Below are 19,181 nucleotides of genomic sequence, written 5' to 3'. Positions count from 1 at the left end.
TTGAGGCAGCAGGGTAGCCTAGTGGTTAGAGCGTTGGACTAGTAACGGTTGCAAGTTCGAATCCCCGAGCTGACAAGGTACAAATCTGTCGTTCTGCCCCTGAACAGGCAGTTAATCCACTCTTCCTGTCATTGAAAATAAAAATGTGTTCTTAACTGACTTGCCTCGTTAAATAAAGGTTAAAAAAATAAATAAAAATGTGTTCGTAACTGACTTGCCTAGTTAAATTACAAAATAAAATAAAAATTAATGAGGGAAACTGTATGGACATTACAGAATAGGACAAAGGCCTCAATGGGATAGGACAACCTGCTGTGTTGACTATTTTGTGTTCCAGACCAACAATACATTTCATCTTTATATGACACTAAAACACCTGAATGAATTTAACACAACCAAACAATTAAGTGCCCCAATGCTATAGGTGACCTAAAGAAGTGCTATTCTAATATCAGGAGTGCTTTTCATTTGTTTATGTACTGCTGTAGGTTCACCAGCTGACCTCTATCAAGACACCCATGTCGACCGGATTCCCACTGTGAAGATGAGCAACGCTGCAGCAGCATCAGATTCCCACTGTGAAGATGAGCAACGCTGCAGCAGCATCAGATTCCCACTGTGAAAGTGAGCAATGCTGCAGCAGCACCAGATTCCCACTGTGAAGATGAGCAACGCTGCAGCAGCATCAGATTCCCACTGTGAAGATGAGCAACGCTGCAGCAGCATCAGATTCCCACTGTGAAAGTGAGCAATGCTGCAGCAGCACCAGATTCCCACTGTGAAGATGAGCAACGCTGCAGCAGCACCAGATTCCCACTGTGAAGATGAGCAACGCTGCAGCAGCACCAGATTCCCACTGTGAAGATGAGCAACGCTGCAGCAGCATCAGATTCCCACTGTGAAGATGAGCAACGCTGCAGCAGCACCAGATTCCCACTGTGAAGATGAGCAACGCTGCAGCAGCATCAGATTCCCACTGTGAAGATGAGCAACGCTGCAGCAGCATCAGATTCCCACTGTGAAGATGAGCAATGCTACTGCCAAAGTTGTGGCAAAATGGCTTAAGCACAACAAAGTCAAGGTATTAGAGTGGCCATCACAAAGGCCTGAACTCAATTCCATAGAAAGCCCTGACCTCAATCCTATTGAAAATGTGTGGGCTCAACTGAAACAGTGTGTGCGAGCAAGGAGGCCTACAAACCACACTCAGTTGCACCAGCTCTGTCATGAGGAATGGGCCAAAATTCACCCAACTTATTGTGGGAAGCTTGCGGAATGCTACCCAAAAGTTTGACCAAAGTTAAACAATTTAAAGGCAATGCTACCAAATACTAATTGAGTGAATGTAAACGTCTGACCCACGACGAAAGTGATGAAAGAAATAAAAGCTGAAATAAATTATTCTCTCTGTTATTCTGACATTTCACATTCTTAAAATAAAGTGATGATCCTAACTGACCTAAGACAGGGAATTTTTACTAGGATTAAATGTCAGGAATTGTGAAAACAGTTTAAATGTATTTGACTAAAGTGTATGTAAACTTCTGACTTTGACTGTATAACATGTCATTTGGAACATGTAATAGATTATTGTTTATGATATTGTAAACATTCTGTACTTTAATAGGTTATAGTATTGCAATCTCTGCTTTGCCCCATTGAATAGAAAGTATTTCTTATAGCCCAATTATTATATTTTTTTAATCAATTTAAACACATTTAGCATAAACAATGTAATTGTTGTGGTAGTCTTAGTTGTGGTCCTTCTGTAGCTCAGTTGGTAGAGCATGGCGCTTGTAACGCCAGGGTAGTGGGTTCGATTCCCGGGACCACCCATACGTAGAATGTATGCACACATGACTGTAAGTCGCTTTGGATAAAAGCGTCTGCTAAATGGCATATTATTATAATATTATTATTAGGCAAACCATGTCAATGTTCACAGTAGCACCTCCACCTTCTGGGAGAAAAGTATCCGGCATTTTATTTCACCTTTATTTATCCAGGTGGCCTGTTGAGAACAAGTTCTCATGTACAACTGCGACCTGGCCAAGATAAAGCAAAGCAGTGCGACACAAACAACAACACAGAGTTACTCATGGGATAAATATATATGCATTTAAACAAGCGTACAGTCAATAACACAATAGAACATCTATATATACAGTGTGTGCAAATTAAGTAAGGAAGTCAGGCAATAAATAGGCCATAGTGGCGAAGTATTTACAATTGAGCAAACTGAAGTGATAGATGTGCAGATGATGATGTGCAAGTAGAAATACTGGTGTGCAAAAGAGCAGCAAAAAAACAAATATGGGGATGAGGTAGGTAGTTGGTTTGATGGGCTATTTACAGATGGGCTGTGTTCAGCTGCAGCGGTCGGTATTGAAATTGATAGGAGTTGTGTGAATGTTTGAAGAGAAGGATCCCATCTCTTGCTTCCAAACATTTGACCACTTAGATTACAAGGGTTGGATTTGCACTAAACAATTTAATGGCAGCACAAGGCATGGACAACATCTAGTATAATGATTAGCCTCATATACAATGTCTACTGGTATGGTTTTTAAATTGAGGACAATATGTGCTGTTGGGGATACTGGAGGACTGGAGTTGGGCTGTTGTGGATACTGGAGGACTGGAGTTGGGCTGTTGGGGGTAATCAAGAACTGGAGTTGGGCTGTTGGGGATACACAAGAACTGGAGTTGGGCTGTTGGGGATACTGGAGGACTGGAGTTGGGCTGATCAATTTGGAGGTGGAGGGTCTGTCATGGTCTGGGGTGGTGTGTCACAGCATCATCAGACTGAGCTTGTTGTCATTGCAGGCAATCTCAACGCTGTGCGTTACAGGGAAGACATCCTCCTCCCTCATGTGGTACCCTTTCTGCAGGCTCATCCTGACATGACCCTCCAGCATGACAATGCCACCAGCCATACTGCTCGTTCTATGCGTCATTTCCTGCAAGACAGGAATGTCAGTGTTCTGCCATGGCCAGCGAAGAGCCCGTATCTCAATCCCATTGAGCAAGTCTGGGACCTGTTGGATCGGAGGGTGAGGGGCTAGGGCCATTCCCCCCCAGAAATGTCCGGGAACTTGCAGGTGCCTTGGTGGAAGAGTGGGGTAACATCTCACAGCAAGAACATCTGGTGCAGTCCATGAGGAGGAGATGCACTGCAGTACTTAATGCAGCTGGTGGCCACACCAGATACTGATTGTTACTTTTGATTTTGACCCCCCTCCCTTTGTTCAGGGACACATTATTCGATTCCTGATAGGCACATGTCTGTGGAACTTGTTCAGTTTATGTCTCAGTTGTTGAATCATATTTTCATACAAATATTTACACATGTTAAGTTTGCTGAAAATAAACACAGTTGACAATGAGAGGATGTTTCTTTTTTTGTTTATAATCCATGGTATACAAGGATGTACCCTTTTTCTCTTGGGACATTCATTTGGGACCTCTTCAACTGCAGACAGGGTTTGACAGCTCTCTGTATCGGAGGACAAAAAATATCACAAAGAAACAGGCTGCATTATACTCAAGTTAGACTGCCCTGAATATTATGTTGCCATATCTCTGTGTTCACTTTTTCTCACTAGGGAACTGGAGAATATTTTCATAATTTCCTCCCACAAAGGTACCTGCCATATTCAGTGTTGCCCTTCTCTGACAGCTGGAATTGCTAGCTAATCCTTTCACCATCTTACATGGCTGTTAGCTAGCTACCTAGCTACAAATGTATTTGGAGTTACAATGATAAATACACCAAGATAGCTAGCTATGTTAGCATGCTGGTGATATTGACAGCTGGTGCTTATAGCTAGGTGAGGGAGATATGAGTCTCCAGCTTCAGAGATTTTTGCAGTTCGTTCCAGTCATTGGCAGCAGATAACTGGAAGGAAAGACGACCAAAGGAGGAATTGGCATTGGGGGTGACCAGTGAGATATACCTGCTGGAGCGCGTGCTACGAGTGAGTGCTGCTATGGTGACCAGTGAGCTGAGCTAAGGCGGGGCTTTACCTAGAAGAGACTTGTAGATAACCTGTAGCCACTGGGTTTGGCGATGCGTATGAAGCGAGGGCCAACCAACGAGAGCGTACAGGTGGCAATGGCGGGTAGTGTATGGGGCTTTGATGACAAAACGGATGGCACTGTGATAGACTGCATCCAGTATGTTGAGTAGAGTGTTGGAGGCTATTTTATAGATGACATCACCGAAGTCGAGGATCGGTAGGATGGTCAGTTTTACGAGGGTATGTTTGATAGATACTTTTTTTTTCATGAGTGAAGGATGTTTTTTTGCGCTATAGGAAGCCAATTCTAGATTTAATTTTGGATTGGAGATGCTTCATGTGAGTCTGGAAGGAGAGTTTACAGTCTAACCAGACACCTAGGTATTTGTAGTTGTCCACGTATTCTAAGTCAGAGCTGTCCAGAGTGTTGATGCTGGATAGGCGAGCAAGTACGGGCAGTGATCGGTTGAATAGCATGCATTTAGTTTTCCCTGCGTTTAAGAGCAGTTGGAGGCCACGGAAGGAGAGTTGTATGGCATTGAAGCTCGTCTGGAGGTTAGTTAACACAGTGTCCAAAGAGGGGCCAGAAGTATACAGAATGGTGTAGTCTGCGTAGAGGTGTATCAGAGAATCACCAGCAGCAAGAGCAACATCATTGATGTATACAGGGAAGAGAGTCGGCCCGAGGATTGAACCCTGTGGCACCCCCATGGAGACTGCCAGAGGTCTGGACAATAGGCCCTCCAATTCGACACACTGAACTCGATCAGAGAAGTAGTTGGTAAACCAGGCGAGGCAATCATTTGATGAACCAAGGCTGTCGAGTCTTCCAATAAGAATGTGGTGATTGACATAGTCGAAAGCCTTGGCTAGGTTGATGAATACGGCTGTACAGTAATGTCTCTTATCGATGGCGGTTATGATGTCGTTTAGGACCTTGAGTGTGGCTGAGGTGCACCCATGACCAGCTCTGAAACCAGTTTGCATAGCGGAGAAGGTGGGATTCGAAGGTGGTGGGATTCGAAATGGTCGGTATTCTGTTTGTTAACTTTGCTTTCGAAGACCAAAGAAAGACAGTGTAGGATAGATATAGGTCTGTTTGGGTCTAGAGTGTCACCCCCTTTGAAGAGGGGGATGACCGCGGCAGCTTTCCAATCTTTGGGAATCTCAGATGATACGAAAGAGAGGTTGAACAGGCTAGTAATAGGAGTTGCAACAATTTCGGCAGATAATTTTAGAAAGAGAGGGTCAGATTGTCTAGCCCGGCTGATTTGTAGGGGTCCAGATTTTGCAGCTCTTTCAGAACCTCAGCTATCTGGATTTGGGTAAAGGAGAAATGGAGGGGGCTTTGGCGGATTGCTGTGGAGGGTGCCGGGCAGTTGACCGGGGTAGGGGTAGCTATGTGGAAAGCATGGCCAGCCATAGAGAAATGCTTATTGAAATTCTCAATTATAGTGGATTTATCAGTGGTGACAGTGTTTCCTAGCCTCAGAGCAGTGGGCAGCTGGGAGGAGGTGCTCTTATTCTCCATGGACTTTACAGTGTCCCAGAACCTTTTTGAGTTAGTACTACAGAATGCACATTTCTGATTGAAAAAGTTAGCCTTAGCTTTCCTAACTGCCTGTGTATATTTGTTCCTAACTTTCCTGTAAATTTGCATATCACGGGGGCTATTCGATGCTAATGCAGAACGCCACCGGACGTTTTTGTGCTGGTCAAGGGCAGACAGGTTCCTATCTATTCCTTGTTCTAAAAATGTTGAATGGGGCATGCTTATTTAAGATGGTGAGGAAGGCACTTTTAAAGAATAACCAGGCATCATCTACTAACGGGATGAGGTCAATGTCATTCCAGGATATCCTGGCCAGGTCGATTAGAAATGCCTGCTCACTAAAGTGTTTTAAGGAGCGTTTGACAGTGATGAGTGGAGGCCGTTTGACCGCTGACCCATTACGGATGCAGGCAATGAGGCAGGGAACGCTGAGATCTTGACTGAAAACAGCAGAGGTGTATTTGGAGGGTGAGTTAGTTAGTTAACTACCTCTTTCCCTACTTTATTTATTTTGCTCCTTTGTACCCCATTATTTCTCGCTCTACTTTGCACATTCTTCCACTGCAAAACAACCATTCCAGTGTTTTACTTGCTATATTGTATTTACTTCGCCACCATGGCCTTTTTTGCCTTTACATCCCTTCTCACCTCACTTGCTCACATTGTATATAGACTTATTTTTTCTACTGTATTATTGACTGTATGTTTGTTTTACTCCATGTGTAACTCTGTGTTGTTGTATGTGTCGAACTGCTTTGCTTTATCTTGGCCAGGACGCAATTGTAAATGAGAACTTGTTCTCAACTTGCCTACCTGGTTAAATAAAGGTGAAATAAATCTAAGTTGGACAGATCGAGTGAAAAAGTTATTTTCCCACACAACATTTCTCCTTCTCACTGTCACGCATTAGTTTCATTTCCCCACCCGCCATTTTTTTAAAGACCCGACGGGGCTCATTGCCTGCTTGAATTATGCAGACACGGGCAGTGTTTAGGTCATGAAATTGATTCTGTTGGAAAGGGGAGAAATTGTGCTTTACAGTGGTATTGATATTACAGTTGATCTGGAAATATTAAGTTTTTGGGGCGCTAAAATAAGGGCAATTGTACGGACCAAGGCGATGTACGAGTTCACGTGAGTTTACGTTATACAGTATGTAAAGTTAGCCAACTAACGAACATTACTTTAGCAGCTCATTTGAGTTAGCCTGCACACTAAGTTTCTGTAGCAAGCTAGCTAGCTAATAATACATTGTTGTTGATAATTTTCTAAATATATTTACTTACTTGGATAGGTTCTCCAACTTCCTCCATTTTCTGGGTCCTTAGAAAAACGAAATAATGGGCAATCTTCCCGAAGTTACTGGTGGTAGCAAAACACAGACTGACTTTGATCTTCCAACATAGCGCCTGGTTCGGTGGCTAGGTGATTTGTGGCAAAACTGCAAGCCCTCTATAGCCATTAAATTCTACTGTGCAAATATACAGTGCATTATAAGGAAATAATGCACTCTAGAATGCCCTTCCAGCCAATCAGAAACAAGTATTCAACAATGTCATTGTATAACATATTTAAGTGATAAAACCGGTGTTGAGGATATTTAGACAATATATCCTCCAAACAATGGAGCAAGTTGAGAGCTTCCTTGGTGTCCACATCACCAAACTATCATGGTCCAAACACACCAAGACAGTCGTGAAGAGGGCACGACAACGCCTATTCCCCCTCAGAAGACTGAAAAGATATGGCATGGGTCCTCAGATCCTCAAAACGTTCCACAGCTGCACCATCGAGAGCATCCCGACTGGTTGCATCACCGCCTGGTATGGCAACTGCTCGGCCTCCGACTTCAAGGCACTACAGAGGGTAGTGCGTACTGCCCAGTACATCACTGGGGCAAACCTTCCTGCCAGCCAGGACCTCTATACCAGGCGGTGTCAGAGGAAGGCCCAAAAAAATTCCAAGGACTCCACATGGCATGCGGTACCGGAGCGCCAGGTCTAGATCAAAAAGGCTTCGTAACAGCTTCTAAGCCCAAGCCATAAGACTCTTGAACAGTTAATCAAATGGCTACTCGGACTATTAGCATTGTCCCACCCCACCTCCCATTTTTACACTGCTGCTGCTCTCTCTCGATCATCCATGCATAGTCACTTTAACTCTACCTACATGTGCATATTACCTCAATTACCTTGACTAACCGGTGCCCCTGTACATTGACTCTGCACCGGAACTCCCTGTATATATCCTCCACATTGACTCTGTACCGGAACCCCCTGTATATAACCTCCACATTGACTCTGCACCGGAACCCCCTGTATATATCCTCCACATTGACTCTGCACCGGAACCCCCTGTATATAGCCTCCACATTGACTCTGCACCGGAACCCCCTGTATATAGCCTCCACATTGACTCTATACTGGTACCCCCTGTATATAGCCTCCACATTGACTCTGTACCGTAATACCCTGTCTATAGCCTCCACATTGACTCTGTACTGGTAACCCCTGTATATAGCCTCCACATTGACTCTGCACCGGAACCTCCTGTATTTAGCCTCCACATTGACTCTGCACCGGAACCCCCTGTATATAGCCTCCACATTGACTATGTACCGGTACCCCCTGTATATATCCTCCACATTGACTCTGCACCGGAACCCCCTGTATATAGCCTCCACATTGACTCTGTACCGGTACCCCCTGTATATAGCCTCCACATTGACTCTGCACCGGAACCCCCTGTATATAGCCTCCACATTGACTCTGTACCGGTACCCCCTGTATATAGCCTCCACATTGACTCTGCACCGGAACCCCCTGTATATAGCCTCCACATTTACTCTGCACCGGAACCCCCTGTATATAGCCTCCACATTGACTCTGTACCGGTACACCCTGTATATAGCCTCCACGTTGACTCTGTACTGTAATACCCTGTATATAGCCTCCACATTGACTCTGTACCGGTACCCCCTGTATATAACCTCCACATTGACTCTGTCGGAGACACCTGAAACCCCACCTCTTTAAGGAATACCTAGGATAGGATAAGTAATCCCTCTCACCCCCCCCCCTTTAAGATTTAGATGCACTATTGTAAAGTGACTGTTCCACTGGATGTCATAAGGTGAATGCACCAATTTGTAAGTCGCTCTGGATAAGAGCGTCTGCTAAATGACTTAAATGTAATGTAAATGTACTGTAATACCCTGTATATAGCCTCCACATTGATATTTTATTGTTGCTCCTTAATTAGCTGTATTTTTTTATTTTACCTTTATTTCACTAGGCAAGTCAGTTAAGAACTAATTCTTATTTTCAATGACGGCCTAGGAACAGTGGGTTAACTGCCTGTCATCATCTGGCTGTGATTGGGAGTCCCATAGGGCGGCGCACAATTGGCCCAGCGTCGTCCGGGTTTCGGCGGTTTAGGCCGTCATTGTCAATAATAATTTGTTCTTAACTGACTGAAATAAAGGTTAAAACGCTGCACGAACCACAGCAGTGGAGCCGAGTTTTGTGATTCAAAACTTTAGTGTTCAAAACAATTGATCTTGGGGTGACTGGGGAAGCGGGGTCATGTCATGCATTTACACTATTTATAAAATGGTGATATGAATATATATACTTTTAGTGTGAACATGTCCAAATGATCCAATAGATTATAATTTTCTGGTATAGAGATGGATGTGCAAAAACAAAAGTTGTAATATGCTCCAAGCCCCTCCCACCCACCTTTATACAAAGCCCCACCCACCCACCTTCACACAAAGCCCCACCCACCCACCTTCACACAAAGCCCCACCCACCCACATTCACACAAAGCCCCACCCACCCACCTTCACACAAAGCCCCACCCACCCACTTTCACACAAAGCCTCGTCCACACACACATACAGTGCCTTGTGAAAGTATTCATCCCCCTTGGCATTTTTTCTATTTTGTTGTATTACAACCTGTAATTTAAATAGATTTTTATGTAGTGGACATACACTAAATACTCCAAATTGGTGAAGTGAAATGAAAAAAATTACTTGTTTCAAAAACAAACAAAAAAATCACAAAAAAAAGGAAAGGTGGTGTATATATATTCACCCCCTTTGCTACGAAGCCCCTAAATAAGATCTGGTGTAACCAATTACCTTCAGAAGTCACATTATTAGTTAAATAATGTCCACCTGTGTGCAATCTAAGTGTCACATGATCTGTCACATGATCTCAGTATATTTTCACCTGTTCTGAAAGGCCCCAGAGTCTGCAACACCACTAAGCAAGCAGCACCATGAAGACCAAGGAGCTCTACAAACAGGTCAGGGACAAAGTTGTGGAGAAGTACAGATCAGGGTTTGGTTATAAAAAAATATGCAAAACGGGTTATATAAAAAAAAATCAAAAACGGAGCACCATTAAAACCAATATTAAAAAATGGAAAGAATATGGCACCACAACAAACCTGCCAAGAAAGGGCTGCCCACCAAAACTCACAGACCAGGCAAGGAAGGCATTAATCAGAGAGGCAACAAAGATAATCCTGAAGGAGCTGCAAAGCTCCACAGCAGAGATTGGAGTATCTGTCCATAGGACCACTTTAAGCCGTACCCTCCATAGAGCTGGGCTTTATGGAAGAGTGGGCAGAAAAAAAGCCATTGCTTGAGGAAAGAAATAAGAAAACATGTTTGGTGTTCCCCAAAAGGCATGTGGGAGACTCCCCAAACATATGAAAGAAGGTACTCTGGACAGATGAGACTAAAATGGAGCTTTTTGGCCATGAAGGAAAACACTATGTCTGGTGCAGACCTAGCACCTCTCATCAACCCGAGAACACCATCCCCACAGTGAAGCATGGTGGTGGCAGCATCATGCTGTGGGGATGTTTTTCATCGGCAGGAACTGGGAAACTGGTCAGAATTGAAGGAATGATGGATGGGGCTAAATACAGGGAAATCCTGTTTCAGTCTTCCAGAGATTTGAGACTGGGAAGGAGGTTCACCTTTCAGCATGACAATGACCCTAAGCATACTGCTAAAGCAACACACGAGTGGTTTAAGGGGAAACATTTATTTGTCTTGGAATAGCCTAGTCAAAGCTCAGACCTCAATCCAATTGAGAATCTGTGGTATGACTTAAAGATTGCTGTACACCAGCGGAACCCATCCAACTTGAAGGAGCTGGAGCAGTTTTGCCTTGAAGAATGGGCAAAAATCCCAGTGGCTAAATGTGCCAAGCTTATAGACACATACCCCAAGAGACTTGCAGCTGTAATTGCTGCCAAAGGTGTCTCTACAAAGTATTGACTTTGGGGGGGTGAACAGTTATACACGCTCAACTTCTGTTTTTTTGTCTTATCTCTTAAAATATTTTGCATCTTCAAAGTAGCTGGCATGTTGTGTAAATGAACCATTCATTATGAAGCCTTGTAGATTGAGTCATTGAGCTGCAGTGAACTATTCATTATGAAGCCTTGTAGATTGAGTCATTGAGCTGCAGTGAACTATTCATTATGAAGCCTTGTAGATTGAGTCATTGAGCTGCAGTGAACCATTCATTATGAAGCCTTGTAGATTGAGTCATTGAGCTGCAGTGAACCATTCATTATGACGCCTTGTAGATTGAGTCATTGAGCTGCAGTGAACCATTCATTATGAAGCCTTGTAGATTGAGTCATTGAGCTGCAGTGAACCATTCATTATGAAGCCTTGTAGATTGAGTCATTGAGCTGCAGTGAACCATTCATTATGCCACTTGGGATATACTGATGTCTGATCTGGCTGTTCACCCAATAAAAATACACACAAAACAACAACAACTTGAAGGGTTACCAAAGTGTCTGAGGATTAGGCTCCTGCCAATAAAAGCATGAATATCAACAAGAACAGATTGTCAAAGTTTATTATACTATAGCTTGGTTTAAAAATGATTACACAAATATAAAGATAAACTGCATTTGAAAACACATGCATATATAAACATGATCAAAATACTAAATAATAGTTCTGAGTATCAGTTATTATTGAGTTGTTCTAAGGTGATACACAGACTACAGGCAGACAGACAGACAGACTAGACAGACAAACATACGATGGACAGACATACTATGGACAGACTACAGGCAGACAGCCAGAACCTACATGCAGACAGACAGACTACAGGCAGACAGACTACAGGCAGAGAAACAGAACAACAGACAGGAAATAGGGTTCCATACACCTAGTATCAATACTATAGTATAAAACACATAGTATCAATACTGTATTATAAAACACATAGCATCAATACTGTATTATAAAACACATAGCATCAATACTGTATTATAAAACACATAGCATCATGCATAATAGGTTTGCTTTAATTTACATGGTGTGTGTGTGTTCTGTAGGGTTGTGTGTTAAGGCAGTGTTTTCACAGGCAGCCCATTTCTGATATTGTTTTTCACTAATTGGTCTTTTGACCAATCAGATCTCTGAAAAAAATCTGTGATAACATCAGGTGTGATTGGTCAAAAGACCAATTAGTGGAAAAAGTATCAGAAACGCTGTGTAAAAGCAGCCTAACTGTCCCAGACTGATGTAACATCCTGTCCCAGACTGATGTAACATCCTGTCCCAGACTGATGTAACATCCTGTCCCAGACTGATGTAATATCCTGTCCCAGACTGATGTAACATCCTGTCCCAGACTGATGTAACATCTTGTCCCAGACTGATGTAACATCTTGTCCCAGACTGATGTAACATCCTGTCCCATTATTATAGCTACATACGAGTATTGACACCTCTTGACTTTCTCCACATTTTCTTGTTTTACAGACTGAATTCTAAATGGATTCAAATGTAATGTTTTGTCACTGGTCTACACACAATATCCCATAACATCAAAGTGGAATTGTGTTTTTAGCATGTTTTTCAAATGAATACAAAATAAAAAGCTGAAAGGTCAATAAGTATTCAACTCTTTTGTTATGGCAAGCCTACATATGTTCAGTATTAAAAATGTTCTTAACAAGTCACAAAATAAGTTGCATGGACTCACTCTGTGTACAATAATAGTGTTTAACATGATTTGTAAATGACTAGCCAATCTCTGTACCTCACACACAGTTATTTGTAAAGTCCCTCAGTCGAGCAGTGCATTTCAAACATAGATTTAACCACAAAGACCAGGGAGGTTTTCCAATGCCTCGCATAGAAGGGCTCCTATTGGTAGATGGGTAAAAAACATTTTAAAAACTTATTTTACCTTTATTTTACTAGGCAAGTCAGTTAAGAACAAATTCTTATTTTCAATGACGGCCTAGGAACAGTGGGTTAACTGCCTGTTCAGGGGCAGGATGACAGATTTGTACCTTGTCAACTCGGGGATTTGAACTTGCAACCTTTCAGTTACTAGTCCAACACTCTAACCACTAGGCTACCCGGCTACCCTGCCACCCCAAATTTTAAAAAGCAGACATTGAAAATCCCTTTGAGCATAGTGAAGTTATTAATTACATTTTGGATGGTGTATCAATACATCCAGTCACTACAAAGATACAGGCGCCCTTCTGAACTCAGTTGCCAGAGAGGGAGCAAAGCACTCAGAGATTTCACCATGAGGCCAATGGTGACTTTAAAACAATTAGAGTTGAATAGCTGTAATAGGAGGATGGAGGACGGATGTCCCTGACTGAGGATGGAGGACGGATGTCCCTGACTGAGGATGGAGGACGGATGTCCCTGACTGAGGATGGATCAACAATTGTAGTTACTCCACAATATTAACATAAATGACAGAGTGAAAGGAAGGAAGCCTGTACAGAATAAAAATATTCCAAACATGCATCGTTTACAATAAGGCACTAAAGTAAAACTGTAAATATAAATATGGCAAAGAAATTAACTTTAAGTGCTGAATACAAAGTGTTATGTTTGGGGTAAATCCAGCACTTAATATTTTCAAGCATGACGGTGGCTGCATCATCTTATGGGTATGCTTGTCATCGGCAAGGACTAGGGAGTTTTTTTAAGGTAACTGAAACAGAATAGAGCTAAGCACAGGCAAAGGTCTAGAGGAAAACTTGTCCATAGGACTCATTTTACTGTGGATAGATACTTTGTACCTGTTTCCTCCAGCATCTTCACAAGGTCCTTTGCTGTTGTTCTGGGATTGATTTGCACATTTTGCACCAAAGTACATTACTCTCTAGGAGACAGAACGCGTCTCCTTCCTGAGCGGGAACCAGACTTGTGAAGGTCTACAATTTTTTTTCTGAGGTCTTGGCTGATTTATTTACATTTTCCCATGATGTCAAGCAAAGACGCACTGAGTTTGAAGTAGGCCTTGAAATACATCCACAGGTACACCTCCAATTGACTCAAATGATGTCAATTAGCCTATCAGAAGCTTCTAAAGCCATGACATCATTTTCTGGAATTTTCCAAGCTGTTTAAAAGCACAGTCAACTTAGTGTATGTAAACTTCTGACCCACTGGAATTGTGACACAGTGAGTTATAAGTGAAATAATCTGTCTGTAAGCAATTGTTGGAAAAAGTACTTGTGTCATGCACAAAGTAGATGTCCTAACCGACTTGCCAAAACTATAGTTTGTTAAAAATACATTTGTGGAGTGGTTGAAAAACAAGTTTTAATGACTCCAACCTAAGGTTATGTAAACTTCCAACTTCAAATGTACCTAATGTAAAAATCTTCCACTTTGACATTACTGAGTATGTTGTGTAGATCGTTGACAATTAAATGCATTTTAATCCCACATGACAACACAACAAAATGTGGAATAAGTCAAGGGGTGTGAATACTTTATGAAGGCTCTGGATGTACGTTATAACTGGTAAATTCTATTACAACTGCTGATGTGGAGGAATATTCTGTTAATCTCTCATGCCTCACAATTTAGCAGCCTGCAAGTTAAACAACACGTTGAGAAATTGTACCACTTATAAAGAAGATTGTTTGTTGATATATGTAGGCATAACTAACAAAGATACATACTTATGGGAAGGGAAAGGCAGGTGTGAGGTATACAGGGATGAAAGGCAAACTGAAGATTCTCTCTCCTGTGAAAGGGAAGGAGAGAGGGAGAGGAGAGGGGGAAGGAGAGAGGGATAAAGAGGAGAGGGGAGGAGAGAGGGAGAGATCGAGGAAGAAAACACTAGCCACATTCCTCAGTACCACATAATGTATCGCTCTATCTCCTGTCATCAAGGGCCACAGTGTCTCCTCAGTACCACATCATGTATCGCTCTATCTCCTGTTGTCAAGGGCCACAGTGTCTCCTCAGTACCACATCATGTATCGCTATATCTCCTGTCGTCAAGGGCCACAGTGTCTACTGGGTTACATCCTGGGAAACCAGCCAATCAGTGGCCAGCTAAGTTCAAGGAAGACAGGTAACAGCCAGGAGAGGAAGTGGAGGGGCAGAGTCTGAGTCTCGTTCCCTGTTGTGTAGTCTATAACCCATCAAGTCAGTTCATTATGTACTACTGTTGTGTAGAGTCTATAGCCAGGTAGGTGTGTCTATAGTGTGCGTGTGTGTGTCTATAGTGTGTGTGTGTGTGTCTATATTGTGTGTGCATGTGTCTAGAGTGTATGTGTGTGTGTGTCTACAGTGTATGTGTGTGTGTGTCTACAGTGTGTGTGTGTGTGTGTGTGTGTGTGTGTGTGTGTGTGTGTGTGTGTGTGTGTGTGTGTGTGTGTGTGTGTGTGTGTGTGTGTGTGTGTGTGTGTGTGTGTGTGTGTGTGTGTATCTATAGTGTGTGTCTATAACCAGAGAACAGTATCCATGTCACTCAGGAGGTCTGAGCTCAGGGCTTCCTGGATGCTGGGCATTAGCTCCTCCCCATCGGTAGCCATGCACACCCCTGGGCCTGCCTCCAGGAATGCAATTGGCTGGCCTGCTCCAGAGTCACCTATCACAGCACATAATACAGTCATTAGGATGTTGTGGATGTTGCTAGAGCTCCAAGATGTAACCCCAGAGATTGAGTGCATTCATTTACACAGAGTACAACAAATGAACAACACCTTCCTAATAGTGAGTTGCAGCCCCCTTTTGCCCTCAAAAAAGCTTCAAATCGTCGGGGAATGGACACTACAAGGTGTGGAAAGCCTTCCACGGGGATGCTGGCCTATGTTGACTACAAATGCTTCCCACAGTTGTGTGAGGTTGGCTGGATGTCCGATGGGTGGTGGACCATTCTTGATACACACAGGAAACGGTTGAGTGTGGAAAACCCAGCCTGGCACCTACTACCATACCCTTTTCTAAGGCACTTAAATATTTAGTCTTGCCCATTCACCCTCTGAATGTCACACATACACAATCATTGTCTCAATTGTCTTAAGGCTTAAAAATCCTCCTTTAACCTGTCTCCCCCCCTTCATCTACACTGATTGAAGTGGATTTAACAAGTGACATCAATAAGGGATCATAGTTTTCACCTGGTCAGTCTGTCATGGAAAGAGTGTTCTTAATGTTTTGTACACTCAGTGTATATTCATGTGACTATGGTAACCTGTCAGTGTATATTCTTGTGACTATGGTAACCTGTCAGTATATATTAATGTGACTATGGTAACCTGTCAGTGTATATTCTTGTGACTATGGTAACCTGTCAGTATATATTAATGTGACTATGGTAACCTGTCAGTGTATATTCTTGTGACTATGGTAACCTGTCAGTGTATATTAATGTAACTATGGTAACCTGTCAGTATATATTAATGTGACTATGGTAACCTGTCAGTATATATTAATGTAACTATGGTAACCTGTCAGTATATATTAATGTAACTATGGTAACCTGTCAGTGTATATTAATGTAACTATGGTAACCTGTCAGTGTATATTCTTGTGACTATGGTAACCTGTCAGTGTATATTAATGTGACTATGGTAACCGGTCAGTGTATATTAATGTGACTATGGTAACCTGTCAGTGTATATTAATGTGACTATGGTAACCTGTCAGTGTATATTAATGTGACTATGGTAACCTGTCAGTGTATATTAATGTGACTATGGTAACCTATCAGTGTATATTAATGTGACTATGGTAACCTATCAGTGTATATTAATGTGACTATGGTAACCTATCAGTGTATATTAATGTGACTATGGTAACCTATCAGTGTATATTAATGTGACTATGGTAACCTATCAGTGTATATTAATGTGACTATGGTAACCTATCAGTGTATATTAATGTGACTATGGTAACCTATCAGTGTATATTAATGTGACTATGGTAACCTATCAGTGTATATTAATGTGACTATGGTAACCTGTCAGTGTATATTAATGTGACTATGGTAACCTATCAGTGTATATTAATGTGACTATGGTAACCTATCAGTGTATATTAATGTGACTATGGTAACCTATCAGTGTATATTAATGTGACTATGGTAACCTGTCAGTGTATATTAATGTGACTATGGTAACCTGTCAGTATATATTAATGTGACTATGGTAACCTATCAGTGTATATTAATGTAACTATGGTAACCTATCAGTGTATATTAATGTGACTATGGTAACCTATCAGTGTATATTAATGTGACTATGGTAACCTATCAGTGTATATTAATGTGACTATGGTAACCTGCCAGTATATATTAATGTGACTATGGTAACCTGTCAGTGTATATTAATGTGACTATGGTAACCTGTCAGTATATATTAATGTGACTATGGTAACCTGTCAGTATATATTAATATGACTATGGTAACCTGTCAGTATATATTAATGTGACTATGGTAACCTGTCAGTGTATATTAATGTGACTATGGTAACCTATCAGTGTATATTAATGTGACTATGGTACCCTCCAGGTGTCAGTATATATTAATGTGACTATGGTAACCTGTCAGTGTATATTAATGTGACTATGGTAACCTATCAGTGTATATTAATGTGACTATGGTAACCTATCAGTGTATATTAATGTGACTATGGTAACCTATCAGTGTATATTAATGTGACTATGGTAACCTATCAGTGTATATTAATGTGACTATGGTAACCTATCAGTGTATATTAATGTGACTATGGTAACCTATCAGTGTATATTAATGTGACTATGGTAACCTATCAGTGTATATTAATGTGACTATGGTAACCTATCAGTGTATATTAATGTGACTATGGTAACCTGTCAGTGTATATTAATGTGACTATGGTAACCTATCAGTGTATATTAATGTGACTATGGTAACCTATCAGTGTATATTAATGTGACTATGGTAACCTATCAGTGTATATTAATGTGACTATGGTAACCTGTCAGTGTATATTAATGTGACTATGGTAACCTGTCAGTATATATTAATGTGACTATGGTAACCTATCAGTGTATATTAATGTAACTATGGTAACCTATCAGTGTATATTAATGTGACTATGGTAACCTATCAGTGTATATTAATGTGACTATGGTAACCTATCAGTGTATATTAATGTGACTATGGTAACCTGCCAGTATATATTAATGTGACTATGGTAACCTGTCAGTGTATATTAATGTGACTATGGTAACCTGTCAGTATATATTAATGTGACTATGGTAACCTGTCAGTATATATTAATATGACTATGGTAACCTGTCAGTATATATTAATGTGACTATGGTAACCTGTCAGTGTATATTAATGTGACTATGGTAACCTATCAGTGTATATTAATGTGACTATGGTACCCTCCAGGTGTCAGTATATATTAATGTGACTATGGTAACCTGTCAGTGTATATTAATGTGACTATGGTAACCTATCAGTGTATATTAATGTGACTATGGTAACCTATCAGTGTATATTAATGTGACTATGGTAACCTATCAGTGTATATTAATGTGACTATGGTAACCTATCAGTGTATATTAATGTGACTATGGTAACCTATCAGTGTATATTAATGTGACTATGGTAACCTATCAGTGTATATTAATGTGACTATGGTAACCTATCAGTGTATATTAATGTAACTATGGTAACCTGTCAGTATATATTAATGTGACTATGGTAACCTATCAGTGTATATTAATGTGACTATGGTAACCTGTCAGTATATATTAATGTGACTATGGTAACCTGTCAGTATATATTAATGTGACTATGGTAACCTGTCAGTGTATATTAATGTGACTATGGTAACCTGTCAGTGTATATTAATGTGACTATGGTAACCTGTCAGTATATATTAATGTGACTATGGTAACCTGTCAGTATATATTAATGTGACTATGGTAACCTGTCAGTATATATTAATGTGACTATGGTAACCTGTCAGTGTATATTAATGTGACTATGGTAACCTGTCAGTATATATTAATGTGACTATGGTAACCTGTCAGTATATATTAATGTGACTATGGTAACCTGTCAGTATATATTAATGTGACTATGGTAACCTGTCAGTATATATTAATGTGACTATGGTAACCTGTCAGTATATATTAATGTGACTATGGTAACCTGTCAGTGTATATTAATGTGACTATGGTACCCTCCAGGTGTCAGTATATATTAATGTGACTATGGTAACCGGTCAGTGTATATTAATGTAACTATGGTAACCTGTCAGTGTATATTAATGTGACTATGGTAACCTGCCA

The 19,181-nt window shown here is 41.2% G+C and overlaps 1 protein-coding gene across 2 annotated transcripts in view; it reads right to left on the bottom strand.

Moving 5' to 3' along the window:
• Positions 1-15,207: 15,207 nt before the first annotated feature.
• LOC124015724 (transcriptional coactivator YAP1-like) overlaps positions 15,208-19,181 on the bottom strand; it is a 37,895-nt gene continuing 33,921 nt past the window's right edge. For both annotated transcript variants that reach the window (XM_046331150.1, XM_046331161.1), the window contains exon 8: positions 15,208-15,479. In XM_046331150.1, the coding sequence (XP_046187106.1) occupies positions 15,331-15,479 (149 nt within the window). In that variant the 3' untranslated portion in view covers positions 15,208-15,330. The remainder of the gene's footprint in view (positions 15,480-19,181) is intronic.

Source organism: Oncorhynchus gorbuscha, linkage group LG02 (assembly GCF_021184085.1).
Source record: "Oncorhynchus gorbuscha isolate QuinsamMale2020 ecotype Even-year linkage group LG02, OgorEven_v1.0, whole genome shotgun sequence".
Taxonomy (NCBI): domain Eukaryota; kingdom Metazoa; phylum Chordata; class Actinopteri; order Salmoniformes; family Salmonidae; genus Oncorhynchus; species Oncorhynchus gorbuscha.
Note: the sequence above shows the minus strand (reverse complement) of the source record. Positions and strands in the feature narration are given on the sequence as shown.